This window comes from Dermacentor silvarum, chromosome 8 (assembly GCF_013339745.2).
Source record: "Dermacentor silvarum isolate Dsil-2018 chromosome 8, BIME_Dsil_1.4, whole genome shotgun sequence".
Taxonomy (NCBI): domain Eukaryota; kingdom Metazoa; phylum Arthropoda; class Arachnida; order Ixodida; family Ixodidae; genus Dermacentor; species Dermacentor silvarum.
The window spans coordinates 1,613,025-1,629,279 of record NC_051161.1 but is presented as its reverse complement, the minus strand read 5'-3'; the positions used below and the strand labels follow the sequence as shown (position 1 = coordinate 1,629,279).

General features: G+C 45.7%; 1 protein-coding gene across 1 annotated transcript in view; it reads left to right on the top strand.

Moving 5' to 3' along the window:
• Positions 1-16,255, top strand: part of LOC119460513 (intermembrane lipid transfer protein VPS13A) — a 1,139,096-nt gene that overhangs the window by 58,300 nt on the left and 1,064,541 nt on the right. The window contains exons 3-8 of the mRNA XM_037721434.2: positions 3,679-3,722; positions 5,280-5,322; positions 5,396-5,584; positions 5,652-5,707; positions 5,773-5,931; positions 6,488-6,580. Of these exons, the coding sequence (XP_037577362.2) occupies positions 3,679-3,722; positions 5,280-5,322; positions 5,396-5,584; positions 5,652-5,707; positions 5,773-5,931; positions 6,488-6,580 (584 nt within the window). The remainder of the gene's footprint in view (positions 1-3,678; positions 3,723-5,279; positions 5,323-5,395; positions 5,585-5,651; positions 5,708-5,772; positions 5,932-6,487; positions 6,581-16,255) is intronic.

Genomic DNA, 16,255 nt, shown 5'->3' with positions numbered 1-16,255 from the left:
TTATCCATGTTAAAGGGCCTTCTGGGCTAGTTGTTTCGCCGTTCTTTATTTTGTAAAGCGTGATGCCCAAATGCCAGGTAGACAATCCTTAGAAAATTGGACCGCTAAAATTTTAGGAGCACGAAAGCTAGCAAAATGTGTTTACTTGGAGCTTTGCTAGTTACCTGGATTGGGATGTATGCTAGTGTGGCATATGCATGGTGCATGGAGACACCTCTGATTGTTGTCACTGGAGTGATACCTTAAAAGAGGCTAGACATATAATAAAAAGTTGCAGTTTCACCTGAAAGGCAAACCATTGATTGCAATAGCAAATTATTGGACGACTATACAAAGTAGTTAAAGGAAGGTTAAAACTGTGTGAAAAAAAATGAGGACAAGCGGCAGGAACACACAATACATCACGAGTGCAGACTGCCAACTGTTTATTCTTGGTAATCAAAGCGTAGGCTATTTCGAGCGAGAACCCAGGCACGTGACCACATCGTCGCTCACACATGTGCCGATAACATAAGAGAATTCTTCAGACTGTGTAATAGTGCTTGCACCGAATAAACCGCAACGTTGTGTGTGAGCGATGATGTGGTTATGTGCCTGGGTTCTCGCTCGAAATAGCTTATGGTACCCCATGCCAACGACATAAATTTGCCTGGAGTGTCTATGTAAATGGTAACACAATAATAATGTTGCATGTGTGTTACATATTGATAATGTTCAGGCTTGAGTCTCCTCCTATAGCAATCGTGGGCAGAGCAGTGGCAGCGCTTCTAGGCCCGTAGCCATTAGATATTGGGGCTATATCGAAGCTCAGTAACAACTCGCTAAGAAGTTTCCTAATCGCAAAAACTTGTTGAGACTTCTCGGAAAATGCAAAAACTTGCCGCTCGTCGTCAACAGCACGTTTGCTGTGCACCCTCCACCACATACCAGCATGGCGCCGGCCAATGGATGGCGCTGTTATCGCAAAATGGCGGCACCCTCGATAAAACCATCTATATTTCCTGCCACCAAGTAGCTCTTTGAGATGATCGCTGCATGTCGCTGATGATTTCCTTCTATGACACATACCCACAATGTGGGATCTGCCAAGAAGTGTGTGTGCGTGTTGATTTCCATACAATGGTACATGCCCACAAAGGGAGAGTGGCCAAGAAATGGGCTGTACATATTGTGAGGCCAAATGTCTCTGAGGTGGTCACTGCGTGTTCATGATTATTTATTTATTTATGTATTACAAAAACCCGCATTCGCTCCAAGAGCATTACAGCGGGGGGGGGGGGGGGGTTCATACTATGGCACATACCCACAATGAAGGATCGGCCGAGAAGTGTGTCTGCATGTTATCAAATATAAAATAATTTATTTCTCGCTTTGCTACAAAAAGGATGGGGCTGTTGCTAAAAGCTACTTTTACAAGTAGCTTCACGAGCCGACGGTCCTTATATTAGCAGCAACATGCGGCCTATCAAGGAACCAAAATATATACAAGATCAGCGTTCACTTCACAAGAAACAGACAAACGTAAAAGGTGTTTTCTAAGCACAATGAAATTATATGCAGAAAAGATAAATGCCCCTGGAAAAACGTCTTTCCAGCAATGCATTTCAGTTTAAAAGACACCTCAACAAATAATTATGATAACCAAGAATCAGTAATGTTATTCGATGAGATAAGGATGTCATATTATGTTTTCCCTGGTAGCTGGGCAAGGTCAGCATTATTCTCTGAAAATTTGTTTAACAGGCTGATGATTATGACCTCCATACTATGGCACATAGCTACAACAGGGGATCGGCCACGGAGTGTGTCTGCATGTTGATTATGATGATGATTTCCATACAATGGCACATAGACGAAAAACAGGCTGTACAATGACACGTGGCCACAACGGGAGATTGGCCATGAAATTTGCGGTACATATTGTGATGCCAACTGGCTCTTTGAGACGGTCACTGTGTGTTGATGATTATGATTTGCATACTATGGCGCATTACCGCAATGAAGTATCGGCCATGAAGTGTGTCTGCATCTTGATTATGATGGTGATTTCCATACTGTGGCTCATACCTACAACAGGTGATCGACCAAGGAGTGTGTGCATGTTCATTATGATGATGATTTCCATACTATGCCACATACCACAACAGGCGATTGGCCTTGAAGTGGCTGGTATATTTAAAATAAATAAGAAATAATAAATACAGGCCAATACAATGTAGACCGCTTATAACGTAAGTTGCTGGAGTCGCGAATATCTGCACTATAAGCAGTACCGCACTATAACCAAAACAACTATTTTATTGGGATAATGGACACTCCAGGCGCATTTCTGCCGTCGCTGTCACCGTGCTTTAGGTTCCGTATTCGCTTACTAAATAAATTACCAAGCACGGTGTCACGTGCACACGAGGAAACATGAACACATCTCGCTCGTTGACCGCGGAAACGACTGCAAAACGCTCGAGTGACAGAGCACGGCGGGCGAATTGACCTTCGTGCTATCATGCCTCTCACTTGAACGCAACCTATAAGCGGTGAAAACACGACGCGCGGCGGACTTTCCCCGTCGCAGATTGCTTTCAAGATAGGGCCAAGGCGATCATATCGCCGAAGTGGATCGTCGCAGATTACGTCCTGCTTTGGTCCGCTGAAACCATTCCGCATTGCTTTGCTGGCGAAAATCCTCTCCTTCTGTTTGCGCCAGTCCTGAACGCAAGTTTCGGATTCTCTGAACGCCCGTGATGCGGCCCGATTTCCGTCCGTCTCCGCACACATGATCACTTTCCTTTTAAATGCGGCATCATGATGAACTTGGCACTTCATGCTGATAGAGCAGACACAGAGAACGTGAAGACAGATGGTAGACTATTGCCTAAGCACCAGTACTGCAGCACATGGAGGAAGCTACGGTAGCTAGGCTCGTGAGTAGCTAGGCTCGACGCACGTGCGAGGCATTTTGAAATGCCGACGGCTATATGGTAACACAGATTTAGGGTCGTACTCGATTATAACGCGCACGCAGTTTTTGGACCTGTTTTATCGGAAAAAAAGTGAGTGTTAGATTTGAGTAAATACGGTATTTGTGGCTTGAGGGAAGCGTTTGCCGTCTAGGTTGACTGCCGAATTTTCAGGCAGCCGCACTGTAACCGGTATTTTGTGTCTCGCAACTGCAGTATAAGCGATACGTGTATACATAGAGTGCTATGGAAAAATTAACGGGAGTCTGAAAAGACCAAATTACATACGGTCCTGCACTATAAGCGCTTACGCTATAAGTGGTCTATACTGTATAAGATTTGTCACATTGCTTAGCAAGGGTCAGCGAGAGCATATGCGCATGGCAATTTCTTTACGCTAAAGATGAAGGAACGAAATGGGCAAATTTATAGCATTTCATTATCCGCTTCACGAAAGCTTCACTTCTCGTGGATTCTAACATGTGTGTTGGATCTCCATAATAGCAAGTTGATTGATCAGTCTTGGACTTCACCTTTTGTAACCCGATATTGATCAGTCAACTTACATTGCCCCCTTTTGAGGTTGGTCTGTCCAGTGCTGGCATCGTGCTGTACTAGTGTGCTTTTGAAATGGCTTAGTGAGCTCACACTATAACTACATGTGTGTCTACACTGTATGCTGCATTTGTGGAACTTATGAAAAATGGCTTCTGTTCCTTAGGTACTGTGCAGCTCACAGACCTGAAGTTGAAGGCAGAGGCGTTGGTATGTCCTGCTTTTGTAGTCCAGCATTGTTGTGAGTCAGGCAAGGAGACACAATCTCTCCAATGCTATTTACTGCATGCTTAGAAGAAGTATTCAAGCTCTCATACCCCTGACACACGGGCACTCTAAAGTCCTTTAGGTAAGGGGACATCTACCGGAAAGGCGTTCAAGCGCAGTGACACACGACAAAGGAGTATCTCCCTTCCGGCAAAGTTCCTTTGCGGGAAAGAAGATCGGGCATCTACTTTTCGAGCAGAAAGGTGTACTCTCGCATACAGCATGCACAAATCATCAAGAAAACCTGTTACACAACTATGGTGCCCCGCAAGTATTTCTTTTACCTTGGAAAATGTATTAATCTTTAGTGGGGGGGTAATGCGATTTGTCAAACAGTAAAGATTTACTCTAGCTATACTCTCAAACGCTCGCACTACGTCGCTAGCGCCGCCATGTTGCAATCCGAAAATGCACATTAGAAGCCATCAAAAATGGAAAAAAAATGTTTTGAAGTTCTACAATTACTAAATGCAATCTACATGCGCAGATTTTTGTAAATGTTTTATCTCTTGCTGCTTTAACAAGCAATGCCTTTTTTTTTCGCGTTCATCTGAGGAACCACCTAAAGAAGTTAGTGCGATGCCGTGTGTCATCGGTGCAACTCCTTTCTGCAAAAGGTCCTTCAGAATAACAAAAGGGGTTTCCTGCAAAGGTCTTTACTTTTGCCCGTGCGTCAGGGGTACTAGACTGAGAAGACTTGGGAGTGAGGATCAACGGGGAATATCTCAGAAACCTTTGGCTTGCAGATGACATTTTTCTATTCAGCAACAATGGGGATGAATTACAACAAATGATTGAGGACCTTAACCGTGCAAGTGTAAGAGTGGGGTTGAAGATTAATATGCAGAAGAAAAAGATAATGTTCAATAGCCTGGCAAGGGAACAAGAATTCCGGATCACCAGTCAGCCTCTACAGTCGGTAAAGGAGTATGTTTATCTAAGTCAATTACTCACAGGAGACCCTGATCACAAGAAATAAATTTTCAGAACAATAAAATTGGGTTGGAGTGCATACGGCAGGCATCGCAAATCATGACTGGGAGCTTACCACTGTCGTTGAAAAGAAAAGTGTACAATCATTGCATTCGACCGGTGGTAACATATGCGGCAGAGACTTGGAGGTTAACAAAGAAGCTCGAGAACAACTTAAGGACCGCACAAAGAGCGATATAACAAAACATGTTAGGCCTAACGCTAAGAGACGGGAAGAGAGCGGTGTGGATCAGAGAGCAAACGGAGATAACCGATATTCTAATTGACATTAAGAGAAATAAGAGGAGATTGGGCAGGTCATATAATGCGTAGGATGGATAACCGGTGGACCATGCCAAGAGAAGGGAAGCGCAGTCGAGGACTGCAGAAAACTAGGTGGGATAATGGAGTTAGGAAATTTGCAGGTGGAATCAGTCAGGGGTAATTGGAGATCGCCTTCGTCCTGCAGTGGGCATAAATATAGACTGATCAATGTGTGGGCCTACATTTGCTGTCTCTGCATTTCAGTATGAACTGGAGCTTCCCATAGAAGTCAAAGCTGGCTGCATAGGTAAGTGTGCTGGTTGCCTCCTGCCTGGACCGCTGTGTCTTCATAACCTGCCTGCCTGCTACGTGCGTATTAGGCAAGGTGTCTGTGGACATCCCCTGGCTGAGCCTCTCCTCGGAGCCCGTGCTTGTCCACGTGGAGGATGTGCTTATCTTGGCCGCCCCCATTGGTGATGAGCCGTACGATGCAGACAGGGAGCGCCTGCTGGCCCGGGCGTGCAAGTCTCGTAGGCTAGAAGTCTTGGAGGCCCCCCTGGCTGAGCTTGGTATGCATCTGACTGTTCCTTATTGGGTGGGTAATGGGTGGACACAGTGGGTGTGTGTTTTTTGCAGATAAACCACGAGGGTTCGTTGAAAATTTCCTTGGGACCATAATGAACAATGTGCAGGTATGCTTCTCCCCTTCGTCGTCACTGTTGCCGTCTGTTCACATCATCCGTAATCCCTGCTGCAGGTGTCGGTGCAGAACGTGCACATTCGCTATGAAGACACAGTGAGCAGTCCCAAGCACCCATTTGCATGCGGTGCTGTGCTCCAGTCCCTGACTGCCATCACCACCAGCAACAAGTGGAAGCCAATTCAACTGGATTCCTCGTCCACAACAATCTACAAGGCAAGGGATCTGATTGGCCAGCTTACATCATCGTTGCTCTTGATATCATGTGCCACATCATACGCGGCAGTGCATCGTCTGCGTTATACAACTTGCACTTTGGCAAGTCATTTTTTTGGAACCCCGCAGGGTGGAGAAAGTTTCATGTTAATTTTCCCTTTCGTGAATCGTCATTTACCTTGCGGGCGTTTGCAAAACTGATTTGGCACATTCGGTGCCCCTTGCTTTGAGTTGTCGATTATTAATTTGGCCTCAGACACGGTCTCTCCGCTGGCTCCTAGGTGGGAACCCAGCCCAGCAATCTGCCGGAAATAAATAAAGTTCTTCTCTCTCTCTGCAATCGGCTAGCGGCTAGCCTCCTGGTTAGCTCAGATGGTAGAGCGACTACCCCAGAAAGGTCCTGGGTTCGATCCCTGGACAAGATAGATTCAACTGCATTGCTTTCTTTCTGTGAAACCTGTATAAGCTTCCTTCGTAGCCTTGTGCTACAAGTCGAGTGGATGTTAATTTTCCATTCACAGTGTCATAGTGGTGATGCAATTTTCTTTTGTTGCAGCTAATCAAGTTGGAGTCGTCCTCTGTCTACTGGAGTTATTGCCGCTCATGTGATGGCTTTATTCGACGTCAGCTGCCGTCAGCCAACTGGAAGGTGGGAAATCTCTTTCGGCTTGATTGGATCCAGGCGCGGATCCAGGGGGGATGTCCGGATGTCCTGACCCCCCCCCCTCAGATTTCTGCATCGCCCCCTCGCCGATGGGGGAATGACCCTGTCGGAAAAAAAAATGCCCACACCAGCATTCTTCAAAAGTATTTTTCGCGAGTACCAGTGATATCAGGCATGTAGAAGTATAAAGCTAGCTCGCTCACAAGCTTAGTTGTATTCCGTCAGGGTGTGGTGTCGTGAAGTTGCCGTAGTTATTTTTTCTCATGAACACCTTGGACCTCCTGGCGCCGGCGGTGCCTTACTCGTCCCGTCGGTGGCGTTGAATGAACCAGGGGACGTCCCTTTTGCCAAGCACGCCGATGTCCGCGCGAGCGCCTTCGCGCCTGATCAACTTAGTTGCCCCTTGGGGTGTTATCGGTTGCCTCATTGGCAGTCAACGGTTCCGCGACCAACCTGCTTAATGAAAGAGATCACTTGTTGAAGAGTTCATATATGGGGTTTGTCCGAAAAGTAATGTCAGTGATTATATTGTGAAGCGACTATACGTCGCAGTGCGCTAAGACTAGTTGGGATTGGTGGAGGGGGAAGTTAGCTTACGCACGCGCGGTCACTCAGTCGTCTGCGACCATCTGGAGAGTAAGGACATGGTTTTTCGTCGACTCATTTTCATTTACCGTGCAAGCCGTAATGCAGTGCTCGTTGGAACAAAGGATTGCCATCGAGTTTTGTGTGAAACTCGGCAAGTCTGCGGTGGAAACTTTTCCTATGATAAAGACAGCTTTTGGTGATAATTGTTTGTCAGAACGTCAAGTTTACCGGGGCCACAAGGTCTTTTTAGAAGGTTCTGAAGGGTGAGCGATGAAGCCCGCGCTGTACCGCCATCTACGACCATCACCGACGAAAATGTGGCGCGCGCGTGATATCTTTTGTACTCAGACCCTCGTTTGAGTGTCCGTTTAGTGGCACAGACAGTAAACATTCCAAAAAGTACCGTTCACGAGTTTTTGATTAATAATTTTCACATGCGAAAAGTGTGCGCGAAGATCTTGCGCAAAATGTTAATGGACGACGAACAATCGAGCCGAGTTCAAACGTGCCAGGAGGTTTGGGACTTGTGCGAAAGTGACCCCCACGTTTTGGACAATGTCATCACTGGTGACAAGACTTGGGTGTTTGAATACGACCCCGAAACAAAAAGGCAAAGTGCCAAGTGGCACAGCTCGGCGTCCCCTCGCCCCAAGAAGGCCAGAATTAGCCAGTCAAAGGTCAAGACCATGCTGATTGTGTTCTTTGACATCAGTGGCCTTGTCCACCATGTGTTTGTACCCCATGGCACAACCGTGAACGCCAAATTAGAATTTGTGACGCGCGTGAGAGATCTTTTGTACTCAGACCCTCGTTTGAGTGTCCGTTTAGTGGCACAGACCGTAAACATTTCAAAAAGTACCGTTCACCAGATTTTGACGAATAATTTTCAGATGCGAAAAGTGTGCGCGAAGATCTCGCGCAAAATGTTAATGGACGACCAACAATCTAACCGAGTTGAAACGTGCCAGGAGGTTTGGAACTTGTGCGAAAGTGACCCCCACGTTTTGCACAATGTCATCACAGGTGACAAGACTTGGGTGTTTGAATACGACCCCGAAACAAAAAGGCAAAGTGCCAAGTGGCAAAGCTCAGCGTCCCCTCGCCCCAAGAAGGCCATAATTAGCAAGTCAAAGGTCAAAAGTGCTCAAGCGACTCAAACGAAGGATTCATCGCACCCGGCCTGATATCGGGGGCGATTGGAAACTTCACCATGACAATGCACCATGCAGCCTGCACCACCTTCCTCGTGACCCGCTTCCTGGCCGATTGAAAGATGCCAATGGTTCCCCAGCCGCCCTGCAGTCCTGACGTGGCTCTCCCAGGCTTCTTCTTCTTTCTGCGCTTGAAAATTCCCATGAAAGGACATCATTTCGCGACAGTTGGCATAGTCGGAAAGGCTTGCACCAAGACTCTACAGGACATTCCTAAGGAAGCCTACCGTGATGCCTTCGATGGTTGGAAATCTCGCTAGAAGCAATTTAACGACGCAGGAGGAGCCTATTTTGAAACATTTTATTGTGTTGTACCGATCTGATCAATTTCTTTTTAATCGACTCACTGACAATACTTTTCGGACAAACCCCGTATAAATAATAACAGCTAAACTAAGAACAACGCATGGGCAACTTTTTTTTAACTGTAGCCCTCATTGTGATCACAGTTACACTTTAACAATATCCAGTACGAGCACAGTACCGTTCGTACGCTACAAGTTTTTCATTGTAACTTCGCAGTTTTATTACCGTACATTAAGCGTAGTAGGGTCAAAGCCGCTGGATCCGTTTATCTGAGTGGGCGTTCTCGCGGAGCGGGGCGAAGTCTCGAGCAGCGGCTGCGAAGTGGGGGAGCGTGACGTCAGCAACCAACGCCAGCGCGCGGGCCAAGGATGGCGTCCCGTGGTTAGAGAAACGGGAGCAGATGCGCGCCTATAGTGTAAAAGGATGGCGTCGCTTGGGAAACAAAACATGAAGACGCTGGCTCGTGCTCTCGGCTACTACACCACATCGTTCTTCTTGTAGGTGGCGTCATGAGTCTGCATACGCGGTGATTCGCATATCGTAAACAACCAGCGTAGTGGTTGCCGCGTTGGAGCTCCAAAGCAAACGAAGGTGTCTCAACCGAACACAAAGAATCTCCTTAAGGAAAACAATGTGTCCCAACTGAACTCCAAGGATGGGCCCGTGCTTACGCATCTCTAACAAACCTGCAACCGATCATCCCAAATTTTATTTTAAGAAACAATACAGGCTAGATATACCGGGTGTTCAAAATTAAGCATTATGGTTTTCTTAAAATAAGGCACTGGGAGGCACGTGAAAACCACCTGCGCAAATAAGTTATGTGGCCAGGGGGACACAAAGGGAGATGATAATTATCGCTGTCAGCAGCCGAATTTACTAAGATTGAATAATTACCTGTTTTATTAACTGCAGTAAGAAACACGACTGCCTCTAAGTTTTCAATACAAACATACCCTATTACTGCAGTCGACAAAAATAATTGTTCAATTTTAGTTAATTGGGCTGCTCACAGCGATTGTTATCACCTCACGCTGTGCTCCCCTGGCTACATAACTTATTTGCACAGGTGGTCTTCGCGTGCCTCCCAGTGCCTAATTTTAAGAAAAGCATAAAGCTTAGTTTTGAACAACCTGTATTAGCAGGCACAGCCGCCAAGCACATGGCTGTATTGGGTAACGTCCTTTTCCTTTAAGCTCGGAAAAACCGATATCTGGCTTGGCTACAGGTATTCTTCCTCTTTCTGGGGTTTTACGTGCCAAAGCCAGTTCTGATTATGAGGCACGCCGTAGTGGAAGGCTCCGGATAAATTTTGACCATCTGGGGCTCTTTAACGTGCACTACAACGCAAGAACACGGGCGTTTTTGCATTTCGCCTCCATAGAATCCCAGCTGCCACGGCCGGGATTCGATCCCGCAATCTCGTGCTGAGCAGCGCAACGCCTGAGCTGACTGAGCCAGCACGGTGGGCTACAGGTGTAGATCTAGACGTATAAAACGTGGGTTTATCGTGAGCAGAATCGGTGAATTTCGGTAAATAAGCAAGGATACTATTATCATCATCATCATCATTATTGACAGAAGCTGACCCCCCCCTCAAAAAAAACCTGGATCCGCCCCTGATTGGATCTAATCAGCCCCATTAATAAACCACTAGCTTGACAAGATATTTTAATAGAGGATCATATTTTGTGGCAGCTTTATTAGACAGAAAATGTTTGTTAGTATTGCTGAATGTGGACATTGTTGGCACTGTCATGGCAAGAACTTTGTGCTGTGGGCATAGGAAGCAATTGCTCCGTACTCCGATGGGGCTACAGCAATGGCATTTTTGTAGCCACATGTGATGATCAAGGTTGCGTGGCAAGTGCACTTCCATGCACATACTCCAGTGAGCTGGCTTCAGTGTCTTGCTATGCGTGGATGTTCTTTGCGGATGTGCTGCCTTGCTCACTGTCCCTAGAAGGTGTCCTTGGCTCATGACACTTCAGCGTATGTTGAATGTTTTCCGACTGTTGTTTCATGGCTGGGACAATGTGCTGCATTCAGGTTTAACTTTGGCGTGTAAACTCTTTAAATGGGAAGTCCTTTATTGCGTGTGAGGCACACACAGAATATTCCCATGCTACACGTCTTTTCTACTGACTGTGTTGCAAGATCGCTCAGTGATGCTGTGCAAGCGACATTTCCTCCTTCACTAACACAGGGGACCAGAACATCTGTGGCAAAAAGCTGTCCCTTGTCAACCACCCGTGGCTATGTGCTGTGGAGCACAGCCCTCCAACATTAGCCACTTTGAAATGTATCTGTGTGGCTGTGGAATCCCATATTATTCCCATAAGAAAAATGGGTGACAAATGAAAGCGCAATCCTTATCGCTGGATGTAGCCATTTTGACTGACATTCCTTGCTGCCTTTGCACTTGGCATTTTAGCTTGCGACAGTGTGCATACAACGGAAAAGTGCAAAAAGGGACGAGACCGCGTGGCCACTTTCGATGGATGCCTGTTGAGTGGAATATATGCGTATACGAAGGAACAAGATGGTAACGAAGCTAACTAGATGCCTTTCTTTAAATTTCTTATTTAGACAGAATGCCAACTGCATCAGTTTCTCTCAGAATGAATGTCCCACATGCTGGGGTCCCTGTTGTGATCTGTGATGGTGCAATTATCATCACTGAACAACAAGCACCCACAGTTCATGCAGCTGGCCACTGTTTGGCTTATGTCAGTGGAGACAACTGCGCCGTCATCAGTGTGACATTTCACGTGATGGATAACGTTCCCCGCAGTGGAAGAAAATGGCTGTAAGATGTCACCTTTAACGTCTTTGTTGCTCATTTTTCTGCTTAGACTCTGGCATGACACTAGTATTAGCAAGATTGATCAAGATCGGGATCAACAGATTGGAAGCATCAAGAATAGGAAATGAAAGCAATGTATATAAACACATGCATTGTTCGAGGCGAAGAAAAAAGCTAAAATTTAGGTATAGGATGAATAATAACTTGCACAACCCTAAAAAAGCAAATGTGGCTTGTAAAAAACTCAATGGCAAGCTCTGTTTTGGCCAGACTGCAAAGCACAACCACGAGATTAATGTTTGTGGAAAGTGGGGATACAACGAGACTCTGCACTGGAATATCGCTGTTCCAAGTTTAATTTCACTGCATTGCACTTAAAACCTTGCCTCTTAAGATTTTATTATAAAGGAAGGCAAAATATAAAAAACTTAGTCCATAGTTGTATTCGGCATAGAATTTAATGCCCTAGAGAATGCTGTCTCATGTATTTTGAGTATGTCTTGTAGTTTTTGCTAGCGTCAACGTAGGTGAAAGGAAATGCAAACTTACAAAAAGTATGTAATAAAGATTGGAAATTGGGCCACTTTATTTTTGTTGTGTGGCCACTAGAATACATCTGGAGAATATGTGTGGCCAATTTTTGTCACTGCAGCCTTTATCTTTAAAAAATTTTTTTTTTGACTCTTCTCCAGATGGCTTGATATGTGGGAGCCACAAGCTATTTCCAGCGCTTGAATTTCCTTGGGGTCGGTAGCCACTTGGTTATAGTGCGTTGTGGCTTGTGTCCATGCTTTGGGACGTGTTGTGGTGCTGCTGCAGCAGCAAGGCACCGTTTCACTTGGATGCGGTCAAAATAGTCTCTCCTTTGTCCTTTCAGGAGGCACTGAATTTGTTGCAGGGGGTGGGCTTGCACACGATTTGTGGCTTCTTGCTTTTATGAAGGGGTCCAGAAGCTGTGCCGTTTGAAGAACTTCATGGGCATTTTTGTAAAAAAAATAAAAATGCTCTTGAGAGCTCCCAGAGCACTCGGTGAGCAGACTTAGTGAAGGATACGGTCTGAAGGTACCTGGCATGAAATGGTGCTCAGTGAATACTTCTGCACTAGCACTGGTTTAGTATTAAAATTAATGCTTAGGTACGAGCAGAAAACAACCTTTATGATGGTAACAGCTAGCACAGAACAGTGGTGGTCTCTGGCAATTTTCTTGTTTGTGAGACATCACCAGTGCATGAACAAACCTAAATTTGCTTTTCGATGGCTCAGATCTGGATAAAATTTTTCTGGCATTTTTCTTGGAATAGTCAAGGAACCGGAAACTGCTATAATCTGAAAACGCATTTCTGGCCGAAAATAGTGGTTAGGTGCCTCCTCTTGAGCACTGGTGTAAATGCATTCCTGTCAGTAGAGTAACAGATTCCAGTACTCTCTTTGAATCATTAATGCCTGTTAGCTGCAATGTGTTAAACATGGATCACATGTTCTGTCTCAGGAAGGAAGAGTTTGGCTGTAGAATGTATAGCTTAAGTTTTTTGAGGTTGTGAACGGGCGGGTTATTGCGAAGTTTCTTAGCTGCATGCATACAATACATGTAGGGTCCTTCTTTTCTGGCTCTTACGTTTTTTTTTTTTTTTGGAGTAAGAATCAGGGTTTTTCTTGTCTGCAACCCAAAGTTATGAATTTTCGTGAAACAAATGTAACGAAAAAGATGGCTGCTTGCAAATCATGCGACAAACTCATCTATACAAATCCCGGATATGCAGGCATTATTAATTAGGCCCGTGCGAAAATTCAATTTCTTGGTTCAAAGTGATGTCAAAGCAAGTAGTACAGTACAACCCCCCTATTAGATTCCTGGGTGTTGCGTTTTCCCGGCTGTTACGTCGTGTTCGGCCAGTCCGGGCATAGCTCCCATAGGATCCAATGCATTGGGAACGCCACTGTTGTGTCCCACCTGTGGGACCGTTCCCGCATCATGTGTTGCGAACTGCCACCCCGCGCCAGCCTGAGCGGTCATGTTGACTCGCTTGGCTTGGTGGTTTGACGATAGGATTGGCCGCCCAAAGTACCAGGAGCAATGCCTATGACGTATTTTCAGTTTCCAACAGCAAAAGCATGGCCATTGAGATCTGTACTTGCTGTCTAAAGATGGTGTCTATTAATGACGAGAAGTTGGAGTGGCGCCCTCTCCCGAGTGACGTCATGGCCAGGACGCCGCTCGCTCCGGCTCGTTCAGCTGCCGTGCGCGCCAGTTCGCTTCGTGCATGCTCGTTGCATGGGGTGCGCTAGCCGTACTTCCTGCAGGATGTTTTGGCTGCTTTCTGCTGTCATGCCTAAAGTGCAGTCTCTTTTTCGAAACTGCGTGAATCGTGAAAATTTGCTGCTTGGATATCGAAGCTATATAGAGTTGCAGGGGGCAGGTTACTGCTTTTGCAAAGCAGAGGTGCGCCGTGTCTGTTCATAAATATTGCGTAAAAACAATGTCTGAAAATTCAGTATGGAAAATTTCAATTGTATGACGCTTTGCTCCAAACTTAACATTCCTTTAGTACCTAGTTATGGCAGACATTTCATTTTACACGAAACAGCAATATTGGTATTTGGTGTCAACTTTATATATAAATCAGTATGTTAGAATAGGATACTGCCTGCGAAGCTTTCGTTAAGCTTCTTATTGCTCTGTTGAGTTGTTCTACTCAAAGTGGTTACTGCAGTAATGCGTAAAAACAAGAGTTCTTATGCATTATGCATTTAACAAAATTTATGCATATAAACAAAAACAAGTTTCACCTTTCTCCGAAACAGCCACCCAAAAAAAGCATTCTACATGGCTGTTAACACAACTGCGCTTCATGTATGTATAACGATCACATGAAAGAAAAGGTTCGTGGTTAAGATCAAGAGCCAAGCCATTACATGCCATACAATGTTTCATAGTGGCCTGAAGTGGTCTTTATGGACAATATGGTAGAGACCTCCCGCAATGGAAGCAACCGACTATCATTATGACGAGGCGCGCATTGTTCGTGAAACCCTTCCGTTCACTGCAACTTCGAATAGAAACCGTGGAGTCCTTTACAGCGCCTATTGGAATGACTATAACATACTCGAAACACTAGAGTGCAGCTTCGTCATGCAACGTTGTCATGCAACTACCGTCTGCATGACAATGCCTCAAACCACAATGGTGTTTAATTATACGAACTGAGAAGTATTCACTGCGTCAGCCCATAATCTTAGGACCCCCTCGTATACCAGCCTCATAAACAAGAAACTATACATGTATATACAAATCTCATAAGAATTCACTTGATTTTTCATCTCCTTCTGTGAATGCTGATATTTTCTATCTGTCCCATGCCACTAAACAATGAAGCTTCGGCTTCTTGCTGGCTGCAGCTTGCTGACTACAGCATATTTCGCCCAAAAAGTTGCACCGAGCAGCTGTGTCAGTTTCGCCAAACAGATCGATCAGAACGGTTCGCCACGCAACAAGCAGCGTTAATTTGTTGAATTAAATAGAGCGTGTAGCACTGAAAAGAGAATAAATATTGGTCTATCCATTTTTTTGAGCGGCAAACAGCTTAAAGCCTCAATTAGCTTTACTTAAAATTACCACCGCTTAAAATTACCTTGTTAAGAACGGCTTAATTTTGAGAAGCAGTTCAAACAGCAAACGGTACTGTAGAACCTATACTGATGTGTTGTTTAGGCCTCGTGCTACTGCTGAACGTTTCTGTAAATAAATGCACAAATTCAATATTTTGCCAATGAACAGCTCGTCGTGAGCAAACAATATTTAGCGGGTTAAAATCAATATAAATGTTGTAGAAGTCATATATAGCCTGCATTTCTTACATGATTGTTGCACCACCGCAAGTATGGTTGCTTAACTAGATTGTTATATCCTATGCTTTCGCATTTATCTTCTTATTATACACATGAGCTGCCACTGCAGAGTGTACAACTGCGCTTGAAACACCCACACCGCTCCGGACTGACCTCCGTTGGCCGGCACTGTAACGTTGCTTTTGAGAAATATATTGTCTAGAAAATGAGCTCTTTCAATAAATTGTGACGAACCAAGACATTGCCAAGATATATTTGAGATGACTGTCATAAGTGTACCAGCACAGGGAACGAGAGCAAACAAACGGAAATGTTGCAGAAGGCGCCCAGACGCAGCCCGAACTGTAGCAGACGACAAGCGGAAATCCTTGCCATGACGTGCTTTTGTTCGTTCTCGGGGCTAATGGCGCATTGGGGCCCTAAAATTGCTTTTGACGCATAGCTGTTCTGTATACAGTCCAAGGGCGATAACGTCGTCACCGCGCGCCGTATGCTGTATGTGCGAGTGAAGGCGTGCGAGGATCAGGCGGCGATTGCGGCTCAATTTCGCATGCGCGAAGCAGAAAGGCGGACGGAAGCGCGCTTCTGTCGCCCCCGAGGCGCAGGGGGGGTGGGGCGCCGTATCTTGAAAGCGATCTTCGACATGGAAAAAGTGCGCGCCTGCGCGGTGTTGTACTCTGGCATCAACTGCGTGCTGCGCGGCAGCGCTCGGTCGCGTGGACCGTATCTTGAGAGCGGTCTGCATTGGGGCAGAGTCTAGGCAGTGTAGTTGCATTGGTGGTTCGTAGCTTTGTGTGTGCTGTGTGTTCCCGGTGCTCAGTTTGCGTTGAAGTGATAGGCAGCACGGTCACATCGCTCGCTGCTTCAGCGGTGCTTCCTCACGCCAGTGCTATTAAAGCGAG